The 16,272-nt window shown below is 41.5% G+C and overlaps 1 protein-coding gene across 2 annotated transcripts in view; it reads right to left on the bottom strand.

The window, feature by feature from the left end:
- Window positions 1-1,433: 1,433 nt before the first annotated feature.
- Window positions 1,434-16,272, bottom strand: part of LARGE1 (LARGE xylosyl- and glucuronyltransferase 1) — a 275,554-nt gene continuing 260,715 nt past the window's right edge. For both annotated transcript variants that reach the window (XM_053942747.1, XM_053942748.1), the window contains 2 exons: window positions 15,176-15,371; window positions 1,434-11,037 (listed from right to left, as the gene is read on the bottom strand). In XM_053942747.1, the coding sequence (XP_053798722.1) occupies window positions 10,840-11,037; window positions 15,176-15,371 (394 nt within the window). In that variant the 3' untranslated portion in view covers window positions 1,434-10,839. The remainder of the gene's footprint in view (window positions 11,038-15,175; window positions 15,372-16,272) is intronic.

Below are 16,272 nucleotides of genomic sequence, written 5' to 3'. Positions count from 1 at the left end.
TTTAATATTTACAAGCCATTTACTTTGCACACACAATCTAAACAGCATTTTCCCCAATAAAATTGTCACCTAGAAAACTTACACACGGACTGAAGTATATGTGTAAATTAAGTGGTTTGTGTTAAATGCAAATTGCCTCAGTCTGGAGGGGGAGGTGCTTGGGAAATGGGGCAGCATAAGGAAAGAAAACACATTTTTCTTTTCTCTTTCCTGAAACATTATTTAAAAATCTTTCCCCAGGCTGGGGAGAGAAATAGAAGAGTTGAAGCAGAAGGACAGGTAATATATTGGGAAAGTCAAGGTGCTGAGTTGGAGAGTCAGAATCTTCAGTGCCACAAAAACAGTGCCTTGTTTCATGCATAGCTCATCCTAAAGGTCATGGCACTCCAGTTTTCCTCTGGAAAATGTAGAATCACCTTGGCCATGAGAGAAAAGAATGAGGTTTGAGTCTTAAGAAGAAACACACATGAAAAGCCATTGTTGGGGTATTTTACCCCTTTCTCACAGTTTCTTACCTACACTGTTGGAAATGTGCTGGCTGTCACACTGCCACAAACCTGGCACAACCTAACCACCAATTCCAGGGGCAATATTTTACCCACCATTATGAAGCCCACAGTTCTGGGCTGAAAACGAGTGCTTTCCTGGCTGTTAGCACAAGCTGTCTGTTACCACATGCAGCACAGTCTCTGGAGTCCACAAATCACCCCTCTCCTGTGGCTGATCCACCCACACCTTTTCTGTCACATGGATTGTTGTTCTCAAGTTTGTCAGTATTATACTCAATATTGAGTATAAGGCCTTGTAGCACTTACTGCTTAGCTTCCAGGGGATTTTGACACCTGCGATCTTAAATGAGTAGGTGGCAACTCTAAAACTGATGTCACCACCAGCACTGTAACCTTTCCTGCTACTCACAGAGCAAGGGGTGATGTGGTGCTGAAGTGAACTGAAATGCCCTCTTCTGAAGTCCTGCTCACTCCATTGACTCTCGAAGGAAACAAAGGGGACTGAAAGGGATGTCAATCACCAGAAAAGGCTGCCCAGGAAGTGTCACCATCCCTGGAGGTATTTAAAAGAGGAGTAGATGTGGCAGTTAGGGACATGGCTTAGTGGTAGACTTGGCAGTGTTAGGTTTATGGTTGGACTTGATTATAGATGTGTCTTCCAACCTAAATGACTCTATGATTCTATGACCCACACCATGGGTCTCAAAATAGGTGCCAAGTTGCATGGGCTGAATCAGAGCCTGAATGGTTCTAGCTGGGCACCTAAGAACTAAGGATTCTGGCATTGTGAGATTCATTTGGTATTCAGATCACTTTGGTGCTACCTTTCATCAGGTTTTGGTACCCTAGGGAGGAGAAATGGATTAAGTTTTGATTTTGCATTAATGGCATTAGAGACCTAAGTATTCTCCTCTCCCTGCTTGATTTTTTTTCTTTTTTTTTTTTTTTTTAATTTATCATGTTCTTGATAGTTTAAGGGATCCAGCAATGGAGAGGTGTCTTTTCTCTATGTAACAGTTATAATCAGATCTCAGCACTGTGGAATTTGTCTATATTGTCTTTAAAATGCCTGTCAACACCAACCTAAGGTGGATATAAACATGGATTTAGGACTGCAGCAGATGGGAACATGGAGAAAAAGTGGAAATCCCAAGAATAGGCTGGTTGAAGAAGGATCCTGAAATTGAACCCTACAGAAACAGTGGGAAATTCATAAATATTGGAAACCTGTGCTAAAATTCCTGGCTTGAGTAGATTACTAACCCTCATAGTGCTGCTGATCCGAGCCCTGCAGGACTATTTACAATTACTCTTCCTCTCAAAACAGTATTTTCCTGGAAGGTCTATGGATGTAGTAGACAGAAAACTTTGAACAAAATGAGTATGTTAAAAATAAACCAAAACATAGTGAACCTGTTTTTACAGCTTCAAAGTGATGAATTTTTTATCAGGTGTAGATTGAAGATTAAAATTGAAGAAAAACCCCTGCAGAATAAATTTGTGTGGAGGCTCAGGTGCCATGTGAGAAACATTGCTCCAGTAATGAACTCATGCAGTGGTCTGGTATTAGCCAATAGACTTTCATACTTACTGGAAGAGACGTTGCTAAGGTAGAAATAAAACCTGTGATAGCACAAACTAATAAAAAAGTCCCCCAGGTGTTGTAGAGTAGGCTCAGGCTACAGGAAAGACTTTCCCTGCACTAACATGGAGGACAACTCAACAAGCCCTCAGTTCTGTTCTTCTCCACAGACAATGCTGTAATGTTTTCAGGTCTGACAGATGCAGAAGAAAGCTGCAACATATTAAAATAAATAGAATCAAATCACAGAATGTCCTGAGTTGGAAAGGACCCACAAGGATCACCAAGTCCAACACCTGGCTCTGTAGAGCACCATCCCCAAAAGTCATGCCATGTGCCTGAGAATATTGTCCAACTGCTTTTTGATCTTTGTCGGGCTTGGTGCTGTGACCACTCCCCTGGAGAGCCTGTTCCAGTCCCAACCACCCTCTAGGTGAAGAACTTTTCCTGATATCCAACCTAAACCTCCCCTGACACAACTTCAGGCCATTCCCTAAGGTTCTGTCTCTGGTCACAGAGAGATCAGTGTCTGCTCCTCCTCTTCCCCTCATGAGGAAGTTTTAATTGCAGTGAGGTCTCCCCCCCAAGTTCCTTCTTCTCCAGGCTGAAAAAGCCAAATTATCTCAGACACACCTCCTATGGCTTCCCCTCTAAACCCTTCAGCATCTTTCTGGATGTCTCTGAGAGCTTCAGATCTTTATTATATTGTGGCACCCAAAACTGCCCCCCAGCACTCGAGGTGAGGCTGCCCTGGTGCAGAGCAGGACAATCCCCTCCCTTGCCCGGCTGGTGATGCTGTGCCTGATGCCCCCCAGGACAGGGCGGGCCCTCCTGGCTGCCAGGGCACTGCTGGCTCATGTTCAACTGTGAATATAAATATCTAAATTGAACAACATGAATAAAAATATTTTGCGAACTTTTAATTTCACTTACAAAAATGGAAATGAAAGCATTAAAATTTAGAAAATATTTGTGTATTGGGTGATCTGATTCAGAGTTGGTTTCTAGTACATACCTTTTTTTGCTCTATGAAGTGTAAACAGAAAGATGATGATAGTGCCTGTAGTCTCTGTATTTATGACAGAAGCTGTAAGGTTAACTTGGTGGATAGTTTATATTGATGACTCTCTGTGATTGTTAATCCTTGTGGGTCCTTACAGCACTCAATAACTTTTTTTTTTTTAATTGCCTTTGCTGTTCTTTGAAGAAACTTTAACAGTGAAAAATACAAGATGTAAACTCTTTGTGAGCCATTTGAACCCATATGGAAATATTCATTGATGTTATGGACAGAAAACATAATTTTGCTTATCTGTTTATTCTCTTATCAACACAGCAGAAGCTTACTGCCTATTCTGAACACTGAGTCTCAGGTCAGCTGGATTAATTGGTGCTAATATAATTAGTAAACACTGAACAAGGTGTCAAGGGAAAATACACACATTTCTTGTTTTCATTCTGGACCAGCAAACTGCTGAGTCCCATCTTTTCCTCACCCCAAGGGGCCTCTGTCACTCACAGCAAGTGTACAGCTAAAATGCAGAAAAGCTCAGCGAAGTCTATCATCAGAGTAAGAGATTTCATACTGAACTCACTACTGCTATCTAAACACAGTCACCGGCGGTGGTGCCCCTTCTTTCCTGCTGTTGGTGGTTAGGTGTGACTGGATGAAGAGTTCATGGATCAATTCGCATTGGACAGCTCTTCTTTCCCTTATAGCATCACTGGAGAGTACTGCTGGAACAGGAGTTCCACAGGCAGATCAAAGAAGAAATTCTATGAACCTCACTAACTTTAGCTTTGCCCCAGACATTGACCTCAGTGCTGACAATTTAAGAAAGGCTGGATAGTCAAGACTCCTACTGTTATCTGCTGCTATTATCTTTTTTCTTTTTTTTTTTTCATTTTTCTTAAGGGCACCAAAGGATTAGTGTGGGAATCCAAAGAATTGAAACAAATTAACCATCTTTGAGCTGCTGAGAATGGTTTAATCTCTGTGCTTTCAAGAATTTTACAATCCATAGCATTTACTGCAGGTGGGCCACATTGGCCAGTGTTGTTAAGAAATGCCACAAATCCAGAATGGGGTTAGTCCAGCCCACACATCCTATGAACAGATCTTCCGAGAGACTTCAAAATGCTTATGTCTTCCCCATTCCTCTGGAAATCTGGCTACTTAAAACAAACCCATCATAACCCCATCTGCAATTATTTACTACATTTTTCTTTCCTTACCTGACAGACTGCTGATACTCCTTAGAGTGGTCCCAGTTGATGGAGCCAACATGCTTGGACAGAGCTGGGATTCATCACTCTTGCAAGTTCAGCTGTTAGCACTTGTAGGCTGGGGGTGAGTGCTACAAGGCCTCTGAATATGTGATTTCCATCAGCTTCATAGGATCCCCTCCATATGAGAAAAGCCTGTAGAACAGAACTGCAGATGTTCTGCTCTAAAAGCCTGAGAGCATGGGGAATAATTGATTTTCCTAAATCAGTTTATACCTATCCTTTGGGGAAAAAAAAAAAATCTGTCTTTGCTCAAAATTAAGACTGCTACCATATTATGAAAGAAGAACGAAAGAAGTAAAAAGAAGTATCATACACCCAGCTGCTTCATTCACCCAAATATTATGGAAAGAAAGAGAACTCCCTCAAAAAAAAACCTGAACGAAGAATTGTGTACAGACTACGTCCTACTATATATGTGTGAGGGGACAGAAAGAAACTTTATGAGCAAATCACCAACTCCAACACCAGCCTGAAATTTCAGATCCTCTAACTTCCATGTGATTGAATTTACAGCCTTATCACAAGCCTTGTGATGTAATGGTTAATGCTGAAAATTCACACGTCCATTGACTCACAGTTATGTTGCCGTAATACTCAGAAATAGGCTAAGCTTGGCTTGAATTACCTGGCCTAATGTGTTCGGGGACCTCTTCTTGAACATGTAGGGTGTCTAAATCCCTGGTCAGAGATTACCCTCAGGTCAGAATCATTTCTTTTAGAATAAAATTTTGTGTCTTGTGGCAATGGACCGTGGAGCTCTCAAATGCAGCCTTTGCTACCTGTGCAGTGACCTCCACAAATTCATGCTGCAGAGATTTAAGACATTTTAACCCTAGAGAAATAGTAATTTGCTGGGAGCAGGGAAGCTGCTCTTACCATATGAAGAGATGCTACACACAATGACTGAACAGATTAAACTCTAAGCCTGGGCTTCAGATTGCTTGCATCCTGACACTTTCAGTGACCTAACACTTCCACTGGAGTATCCACTAACATGTCTGAACAAATATGTTCATATGACTGAACACATGAATAAATATTTGGCTGGCTTTCTAATTCCCAGATTATTTTTTTTTTTTCAACTCAACATCATAATTCTACTCTGTAAACAAACTCCAAATCCCAAGTAAGAAGGGTAAGAGGAAAAAGTTCCAGTCAACTGATGCATACACAGCTCCTTTTGAAATTCTCATGGATTTTATGTTCTGTTTTGGGAATGTGTACTACTCATAAAACCAAACTCTTACAAAAGCAAGATTTTTCTAAATCCAGGTCTGTAAGCATTTCCTGAGCCATAATTTGCTGTGCACAGCCAGCAGCTTTTCTGAGCAGTTTTATATTGTGAAACAATATACAATCTTCAAGTAATTCCCAATACACCTAAGTGTTCAGATGTAGACACACCATCTAAATATACATTATTAATTACTACTGTAAAAATTACTTCATTGAGCTATCAAAGCCTCTGCATTTTCAATATTGCACTGGAAATACCTGATTATTGGCTGGCATTTTCTACTAGTGACTTATTTGTTCCAGTTTCACCTAGTGGAGTTGCAGAAACTTAGCTGCTTTTTTTTCCCCCTAATATTGAAATACGTTTTGAGCTAACAATGATACATTCTCTTCCTAGCACTCCCACCACTGAAAGTGTTAGACCTGGTTGACGTTCATAAATAATGACACTCACCCCACTTGCTGAGCTTGCTGTGTTCTGCTGCTGCTGCTGCCCTGAAACCTGAGGAACACCCATACAGTATCTGGCAGAGCAGGAAGGAATGTCCTGAGCAATGCCTAAGAGTAATATCTCTGCTGATTTGCCAGGACTCCCAGTGCTTCTGGCCATTAATCTTTCTTAGCCAAAAACAGATGGGGCTATTAGGCAGGCTGGAGTAATGGGGGAAACTGGCAAGACAGAGAAGGAAATGCATTATCTTCTGGGTAGAACTGCACATAAAAATGAGAACATTAAAAATGTATTTTTCATTTTTAATTGGACAATGTATGATTATACCTACCAGAAAATGATGTGCAATGTGCTTTGTGCAGGGCATTTATAAAACTGTTCAGCTGTGCTAGGGCCTTATTTTCCCCTGTGGAGAGAAACAGCAGCTACGGTTCTGACGAGGTTTTTGTGCTTTTCCCTCTAACACAGGGCTTGCTCTGCTGCAACAGCTACTGCAAATAACACTACAAAGTGCCTCTGCTTGTTGCAGTAAAAGGAAAATGCAGCTTATGATTTACCAACAAACCACATGAAGCCAACCAGGTAAAAAAATCAGTACTTTAGGAGTAATGGGAGCATATGGAATATTCAGTCTAACCAAGGTGATGGAACTGCAGCTACAGCTGCTAATTCCTTTATGCCATGGCATCCAAGATAATGATTACAATTAGAAAAAAAAATAGCAAATTATGAAGTGGGACCAGATTGTTTACACAGGAAACTAGCAAGGCTGGAAGGAATTACTACAACTAGGACTTGGGAAAAAACCTGATAGATACTAAGAACTATCTCAGATAAACAGAGACATTTTCTATGCAGGCAAATGGTAGATGATCCTTAGATAGAAAGTGATAGGATGGAAACTACAGCCAAACTTTTGAAGGTGTGTGTATATATGTATGTGTGTGTGTGCATATCTCTATATGTAGGTATTATCTACTGTGACAACAGAGAAAAAGCATGGAAACATATCAGAAAGGTATGATAAGGTATCAAATAAGTGTTTCACCCAAAACTTGGACTTGCAGAGCAGAAGCATGAGAACAAAAATAGGAGGACTAGGTGCCAGGTAGCAGGTTATTATTTGGAATAATAATTATGTCTGAAAGTGGTGAGATGTCAAAAGGTGCTGGAAAATACACTGTTCTGGCTTTGGGACTTGAAAAGTTTGCAATGACTTCTAAAGGTCAATGTTTTGTAGTGGAGAGGGAAAAGGGAGACACAGAACAAAATATGTCAAGATAAGAGCCCAATTTCTGTAATACTTTATTTCTGATCCCCTAATTAGGAAAAGGTGAGCATTTAGGAAGGTGAAAGAGGAAAATATCCTCAAAACCTAGTAGGGTGACATTCAAGGTAAATTTAAAAACAAAAACATCTTTTTCTTTTTAAAGGATCAATGGCTCTAAAAAAAAGGACTAGAAAACCTGAAATCCTCAGATTAAAATAGAAAGGGCTGATAGACAGCCATGGAGCATGGTACCCCTTGGATGAATTGAAGACAAAGACAGGGAAATGTTGATATGACTAAATGGAAAATTTTAGAAGTTATTCAAGCCAAATAGGGGACCTTCAGAGAATGGAAATAAAACTGTGTAAAGCTAAAAGGAAGGTATATAATAGTTAAGATGGAGTTTGAGGAAGCTAAGAGGGAATCTGAAGAGCAAACAGTAGGAAGTTAAAACTGAAAATGAACATTTGTTCAGTACACCAAAAGCAGAAAGTGGAGATAACGGGCAGGCCACCCCAAACAAGTAGAAGAAACAATTAAAGACAATAAGGACAGTGCCAAGAATCTAAATGATTTATTTGCATCAGTCTTCACTGAGAGGGTGCTGGAGTGGTATCTAAACGAGAGACTCACACTTTCCAAATATCAGAGATAAGGAGAGGTCATAGATTGAAAACTCAAGAGAGAAGTTGGTGGAACAAATCAATAAATCAAAGGCATTAAGTCACCAGGTTTATCTGCTATTTCTGGAAGATTTCAGGAGAAAACTGAGAATTAAGTAACAAAGGTCCTAGCAAATACTTACTACAGCAGAGGACTGGAAGACAGCCAGTGTTATAACTGAGTTGGGAATTTTTTTTGTTGTCAGTGGTAGATTTTTTTCATGGTGTTATAGGAGCCCTGGCAGTTACATACAGATATGTAATCCTAACTTGCCATTAGGTAAATTGTTTGAAATGTGCTAAAAACCCCCAAGACCCACACCTCTCAAATTATGAAGCACAGAGACAAATATGACATGACAGACACAAATCAGTACAGTGTCTATAAGGACAAAAAAAGGGACTCTTTGTACCTACTACCAATTTCTGAGCTGGTTACACCAGCCAGCACACCTAAGTCTACCCGGGAGGTCCCAAGACTCACTCTACAGGCAAGTAGTAAATCATTACCTCCCTGATTCCACATCCTTCACCACTGAGAAGAGAATAATGAGAAGAATGCTGAAAATGGTACAGCCAAATAATGTACAGGTTATGCTGCTGTAGGGCAATCCAGCCTATCCTTAGGCAACATTGTTAAGCCAGGGAGAAATGTACATCTGGAATTGAAAATTTTTAATACGTATGGAACATAATGGTAGCCACACTGAAGCTCTGACTGGAGATTTCATGTAGGTACAATGAGTGTTAGCCTCTCTTAGATCAGCTTTAGGGATCCTTCTGCACACTGGCTAATCAACAGCCTCTGTGCTGCAGAGTTCTTCTCATTCTCAATCAGCACAGTGACCTGTGCCTTTAATGGTTAATAGAGGACTTGGGGAGTTAAGACTTTGATGTTTTTAAAAGAACATATCTTAGCCAGAACTGAGCGCTAATATCATTTCTTCCCAGCTCTCTCCAGCTTTTTATGTAAATCTTTACATAAAGCCATTAAGAACAGAAAAAAAAGCTTTTTGGAAAATTATGTAGTGATATATTCTTATGCAGCCAACACTCCCAGGGGAAAAAGTGAAAACTATACACAGCCTCCCGCCCCTTTTTATTTCTTGTCAAAGACATTGCCTTTTTTGGCTTTTCTTATATATACACAGAATGATGAACTGATATTTGTAGTTTAAATGTCTGGTTTAACTGTGTGGTTTCCACCGTAACAGAAATCTCTCATAAAATGTCAGGTTAGAAATAAAACCAAGCTCTAGAGGGATGAAGTGGGGAGGAAAATAGAAGGTCCAGTGGCTGAAAAACAAAATGGAAAAACGTGAGCAGAATGCAATATGGATCCATTTCCCAGCTCAGGCAGTGGTATTGGTACATGTGGTTGTCTAGGGTCTGGGGTAGGGAGACAGACACATTTCTCACTGAGTTGTTTCTGCTTCCTCTATTAACACTGCAACAGAAATTACAAATAGCCCTGAAAGGGGTAGTGCACCTCATCTCTTCCTCCCATGTAAACACAACATTAATACTGAAGATAAAGAAAATGGCAAAAAGTCCAGTGTCTTGTTTTCTGCATTTTGCTTGTTAGGTTCCTGTTCGCTCTCCAGGAAATTCCTGTGTGTACCGATGTTGTGAATTTGACCAGTCCACGTTCAAGCAAACACTCACTCAGATTCCCAACACATTCTTTTCTCCCCGTCCAATGGGGAGTTTATTCCTAACAGTTCTGCTCCTTTTAATTATAAACTCCTTTAACGAAGTAGTTCTGAGACCTTGCAGCAGGCAGCAGGAGAGCACCAAGGCTACTAGTTGCCTTTTTACTAGTTCACTGTTCAGCAAAGAAGTCCACTTAAAACCTAAGGCCCCAGTGCCTTCATGGATGGGCAGCACTGAAATGAACCTACAAATCAGTATTCCCTTGGTACAATGTGCCTTATAGGTAAAATCCAATTCTTGCCTAAAAAAGATAAAGGTTTAGAGCCAGGCCCTTTATCTTATGAGACACATGTGAACAAGTTGCTCTGATGAAAACAGACTTTAAACAGACAAGTTTTGTTCACTTTCTGGCAGACCTACTGATCTTCTTTACTGGACCACCAAAACTGAAGATGGCAAAGAAACACAAGGGAGATATTTCCTTGGCAAGGAAAGGAGCAGCATTTAGGACTGGGGCAAAGGCAGGGTGGAATATAGGGGATTTTCCTGATAAAACAATTAATTTGAGAAAAAAAGACCAATCAATATCATGTATACAACTGAACCAGTAACACACCTTCTCAGGAGTGCAGTATTGTATAAGTGTCCCTTGTGTTTTCAAGGCTGAATTCAGACCTTTGGCTCATCCTGCATTAACAAGGTCATCCGTGTTAACAGGGCCCCTGTGAAAGTTCACAGGTGAAAGTTCCCTTTTAGAGTAGTGCAGATTTGAATTTCACAGGACAGTGACCCGAAGATCTTCCTTTACAGATAAAAAGCATGTCAAATTATTAAATAGCAACATGAAATCCTATATTCTGAAGGTCTGTCTGTGCTCTGCAGTCAAGAGAGCGGAGTGCAATCCCAGCCCCTGCCCAGTCCCCCACCTTTGGTGGCTCGGAGGGTGCCCGGCTGGCCCCACTTGCAGACACATCACGAATGCTAAAGCTGACAGACCTGGGGCAGTCGGGGAAGGGATGAACGAGCATAGTCCGAAGACATGTCACTTCAAATTTCTACTGTTAGAACTGCCAAGTATGATATAAAAACAGAAAGTATTTCTCAGTTTGGAGTTCAAAGACCAGGCCCCAAACGCTGAGTGGCCCTTGCCTTGGTGTCCCTGCTGGCCAGGCACGGGCTCCATGGTGCTAACTGTTGTTCTCTGCCGTGAGATATTTGAGGGCCGCGAAGCCGTAGTGGCGCGACATGTCCTGCTGGAACTCCTCCTTGAGTGTCTTGAGACAGATGCGGTATTGCTTGTTGGAGCGGAACTTGGTGATGTCGAAGCTGGGCGCGTGCGGCATGTGGATCATGTAGGCGTTGGGCAGCACCGTGAACTCGTACTCCTGTGGGACAAAGACACGGCTGTGAGGGGGATCCCAGCCTCCTGCAAGGGACCTCCCCAGCCAAACGTGCTCCAGCGTGTAACGGTGCAGTTTGTGTCTTGGGAACAACAAACCCATCAGGGATCTCAAACAAGCTGCCTTTTTTTTTTTTTTCAAGTAGCTTTTTCTTGGTTTTTTTGAAAGATCTACTTTCTCTTTTTGTAAAACCAGAATTTTTTGGGTTGGAAGGCACCTTTAAAGACAATCTAGACCAACCTTCCTGCAATGAGCAGGGATATCTTCAACTAGATCAGGCTGCCAGAGCCCCATCCAACCTGACATTGAATGTTTCCAGGGATGGGACATCCATCTCCCCTCTGGATAATCTCCCCCAGTGTTTTACCACCCTCATGGTAAAAAAACCCCAACTATTTTAAAATATTTTACTCCATATAAGTCAAATAATGGGGAAATAGTACAAAAGGCACACCTGAAGCCATGACTGCCACACAGATTTTTCAGCAGTGTGATTGCAACAACACCGCTGTGACTACACAGCACGAGTCTCAAGTGTCCATGAAAAAACACAGCTTTGCCCCTAAATTTGTTTTGCTTGGGATGCTGGAATAAGCTACATTTACAAAGGCAAAACTGCATGACATATGTTGCTTTGCCTATGTGCTAAGATACTTACAGAGACAAAACTGTCCAAAACTATTTATAAACCTGAAATAAGGGGAGAATACGGTATCATTTATAGGCAATGTGTGAAAATGAACCTGCTAATTCCATATGCTTTGAGACATTTTTACTCAAATTAAGTTCTCCCTCACAAAGTTTGAGATACTGTGATAACTCTCCTTCTCCTGTAAAACTTCACTTATTCTCTTTATATCTGACCAAGTTCTTTGACAATTTTTGTTGTTAAAAAAATGACGGTTGATTTAAGTCTCCATTATTCCTGTTAGATTCTTTCAATTTTTACAGGTAAATATATGAGGATTAGAGCAAAGCTCGAAAAAACCTGATTCTTAGACAAGCTGAAAGTTCACTAGTGTAGGATATGCAACAAGCATATCTTCTGCAAGAAACTGGGTAAGGGATGTGAAGGGATGTGAACCTCATTCTTCTGTAGCCAAATGAAGTACCCTAACCACTTTTTTTGTATGGAATTTCAAGAAGTCTGAGTTGTATTGGATGCAAATTACAAAGAAACTTTGAAGCCTCCACAGGCAAATTTCCTACTTTCTCACACAGTTCTATCTACAGCTGTTGCTGGATTGACTCATTAACCCTTTCCACAAAAGAAACTGGCCAGGGAAGGAACAGTCACAGAGGTCTCCTGGTTTGTAATGCCCAGTCACTTGTAGATTTAGGAGTCTGTGCAGAGACAAAGAATATCTGCAGCAGAAAGGCAGAGTACTCCAAAACATTTTAGTAGGGAAAGAGATTTATGGGAAAAAACACACTTGTGCTGATAAACCTGAGTGTTTCACCTGTATGTGCTGGACAGCTAAGTGCAGATGCAGCTCCTTCTTCCAATGAGAATGCCTGTTCCCTGACAGACAGTGCTAAAGTGGTAAATCTTTGTGTCAATTTACAATGTTGTCATGTACAGGAATGGGGTCCTCTGAGTTTCTGTTTGGGGTGAAGAATGTATAGCAAGAGCAAAATAATCTGATGCTCATAGGCAGAATTTATTCAGGTGGAAGATGCTTAGGACTAATGGGGAACCAAATGTGAAACCAATCTGGCACCCTGGAGTGAGGAGAGCTGATAAACTACAAACTACAGAAAACCACTCTATGGGACCTTAAAAATACAGGCTGGAGCTGCAGAGGAAGATGCACTTCTCTCATACGACCTTTTCTTTGTTCTCTGTTTGCATCTCAAGACTGTAATACTGCAGGTGAGGGACTGTCTACACTCTGCAGTGCTAACTGCTCAGCACAGCAGCGTTCCCATCCCTCTGAATGGCCTTCAGACACATAAAGCCTTTCAAAAAACTGAGTCTACTGCTAATAATCCCCTTTGAAGTATGCTGGGCTAGGGTCCTGGAAAATGGGACACTCACAGTCTAGTAGCACAGTCATTGGAAAAGTAGGGAAAAGTTTCCTAATGACCTCGCCCTACTACACGGAAGCCTCTGTTGAGAAGGCAATGCACTTGCAGGAACCTCTGTCCCTGTCTCCTAGATTACAAATTCTTTAGCTGGAGACTGGCATTATCTCTGCATTTGTACTGCATCCAGCTCAGCGGACACTTCATACTCCCAGAATAACAGTGACGATTATCTCCATGCCATGTCCTGCTCTGTGGGATGGCAGTGGCACAGGCACTTGGAAAGGGATCTGGAACAGACCTCTTAACAGACAGTGCAGTCGTGAGGAGCAGTGAAATAACTGAGAAACTGCTCTGCCTGCTGGTAACGAAGCTAGCCAAGCAGCTGGCAGCAACCTGATCTGTGCACACCCCAAAGCAGAGGAATGCCTCACGGGAAGTAGCTGTGCCATCCCATGTCTCCTCTAGGCTCATTTGTGGAAGAACCTGCCAATATCCATATTGCTACAGAGGAAAATGAAACTTCTTTTGAATGTGATACTGTACTCAAGGCTGGAAGAGGAAAACGATTTCCTAGAGTTAATTCCAACCCAATGGTCATTTAAAATAGTTGTGCTATGATCAATTTTGAAAACTGGTTCCATTTCCCGTGTGTGAATCTCTGTGCTGGGCAGACACCTCTGAACACAAGAGTTAAATCCTGAATCCTACATAAGAGCTGCCACTGGGAACATAAGCCTTGTTACCCGTATTAACAAATAATAAACCATTACTCTGGCACTCTCCACAACTGATGGTTAATTAATTAGTGCTTGGAAAATGCACTGGAAAATAACAGTGCTATAGCAAAGTATTATTAATATAAGGGACAATGTTTTTTCTAGTCTGTAATAATTTTTTGTCATGTAAGTAGGTACAAATTTGTCAGGAACACCCTTGGCAAACACGGGGCAAGTGGCTGCCAGCCCAAGGTGACCATGTGGTTTTGCAAGCAGAAGTAGAAAATATCCTTCCCACACATGCCTGCACACAAATACACTGTAGCCCACACTCCAGAGACACAATCTCCCACTAACTTGCTCCAAGCCTTGAGCTGCTCTGCTTCACATAAACTAGTAAGACTTGAGCACCGAAGATCTGTTCTATTACAAATTGATAGCAGAAGCTATCACAGGAGGATAAAGATCACCAAAACCTATTTTTTTGGTTAGCATGAAATGCTACTAGTTCAAACACTGGGATTGAAACCAAACTGGAAAGAACTACAACAAACCCAGACTAAAAAGAAATGCCATGACCCAGACCTTGCTGATGAGCACAGTGGGTAGCTCCTCATCCAAGAACAGCAGGGTGATGCAAATCCCGCCATTTCAGTGAGCAGCAGCACTGGGCTCCTATGGAGCCATAGTCACTGCCAGCCTCTAAGATTTAGGTTGGCAGCAGGGACCTTGGCAACTCTGAGAGCTCTGGTGCCAGTATGGGACTCCTGAGCTTTCTCTGCATCCTTATTATTATAAATTCTGCCCAGCAGCTCCATCCCAAGTCACAGATCCAAGAAGCAGGTAGCCCAAGGCTCAAGTATCTGGATCCTTTAGAGTCAGGACCACATTGGAAATGCAAAGACTTTGGCTTTGCAGAAATGGGCTGTAAATCCCAGCCAAAAATTAAAGATGCTTGCCTTGAATTCAACTGAAGACTAATTTTTGAATTGTAAATTAGTTTTTGGGACTCATAAACCTCAATTTAATGGAAAAAAATCCAGCTAGGTCTATATGTTCCTTAATAAGTGGTGGGATTGGCAACAACTGCTGCAATGCTTCAGTTAGGAGGACAGCACTACAGGGGTTGTGCCTCTGCAAAATAATTAATTTCTTAGAACTGACAAATAAATGAACTCAGACTCAGCTCTTCATTTAATTCTTGACAAGCATTAAACGGAGTGTTCCCAACTCAAGAAGCACTCATTAAGGAGCTCAGTAAGGCCAGATGAACACTTTGGTGTTACAAAGCGTGACACCTTCCTACAGGACACAGATTTGGTTGTAACAACACCCTGCTGCAAAGCCCCGGGTGAAACACTCGTGTGTCATCCCCTCACCTGTGCATCCAGTTCCATGATGTGAGCTACCTTGTTCCAGCCAAACCCCACAAAGCGCCTGTCATACTCCGGGCAGTCCTTCCTCACGACGACGTATGGCTCAAAGTCTGCTTCCCACTCCACGCGGTAGGGGGTGGTGGCCGTTCGCCACTTGGCAAAATTTGTTGGCGCGTGCCCTTTCGTCCAGACGTGGTACCTGAAACAGACATAAACGGCAGGGACGTGGGGAGGCAATTAGATAGAAAGCATCTTGGCGAGGCAACAAAATACTACCTGTTAGATGAAATGCTCAAAAATAAGGACATTAGCTTACAGTTCACATCATCATTTTCAGGATGCATCAGAGGCAATTTCTAGGACTATTTCCAGCATGCCTCCCAGAGCTTAAACACATCTAGCTGGTGAAGGATAGTGTGAAAACAGTACCTCATACTAATGTGAGAAACCATTACACAGTACCCTGTCAGTTCATCTGCACTATAAGTGCTGTGTCTTATTCCAAGCAACCAAGCAGCTGCTTCGGTCGGTGCTCTAAAATTGGTGTGGAAATCTGCAGCTCAGATAAAGTCCCTAAAATTAGCTATTTCCCCACCATGGTGACATTCACTATCTGTTTTATAGGCAATTTTATAATTTGCATGAGAGACACCTGCAGCTATGGATAGATGTTCCATTTTATTCATTACAGTTATTACTATAGTAGGAAACAAGCTGCATAATTACATTAATAAGTAAAATATTACATAAAGGCTTTCTGCTCTAAGTTCTACATTGTGGGGAGTACTCCTGTGATCTTCAGTAAGGTAATCAATTTGATTTACAGAAAAAGATCCTTTTGTATTTTGCTAATCTTGTTTAGGTCACAGCATGTCTCTTCCTAGCACAGCTTGAATGCACCCCATTAGTACCAGGGTCAATGACTCTCTCACCCACTTATTCTAACACTTTCCAAAAATCAATGAGACAAGCTTTTTCTTCAGCTTCATAGATTAATTAATGAAACAAAAGCATAGCAGGTATCTGTATTACAACACTGAGATAGATAGGCAACAGAAGGGAGAAAGCAAATATCCTGCCAATTTGTAAAGAAAGGTACA

Source organism: Vidua chalybeata, chromosome 5 (assembly GCF_026979565.1).
Source record: "Vidua chalybeata isolate OUT-0048 chromosome 5, bVidCha1 merged haplotype, whole genome shotgun sequence".
NCBI lineage: Eukaryota > Metazoa > Chordata > Aves > Passeriformes > Viduidae > Vidua > Vidua chalybeata.
The sequence above is the reverse complement of the archived record's forward strand: the minus strand, read 5'-3'. Positions and strand labels throughout refer to the sequence as shown.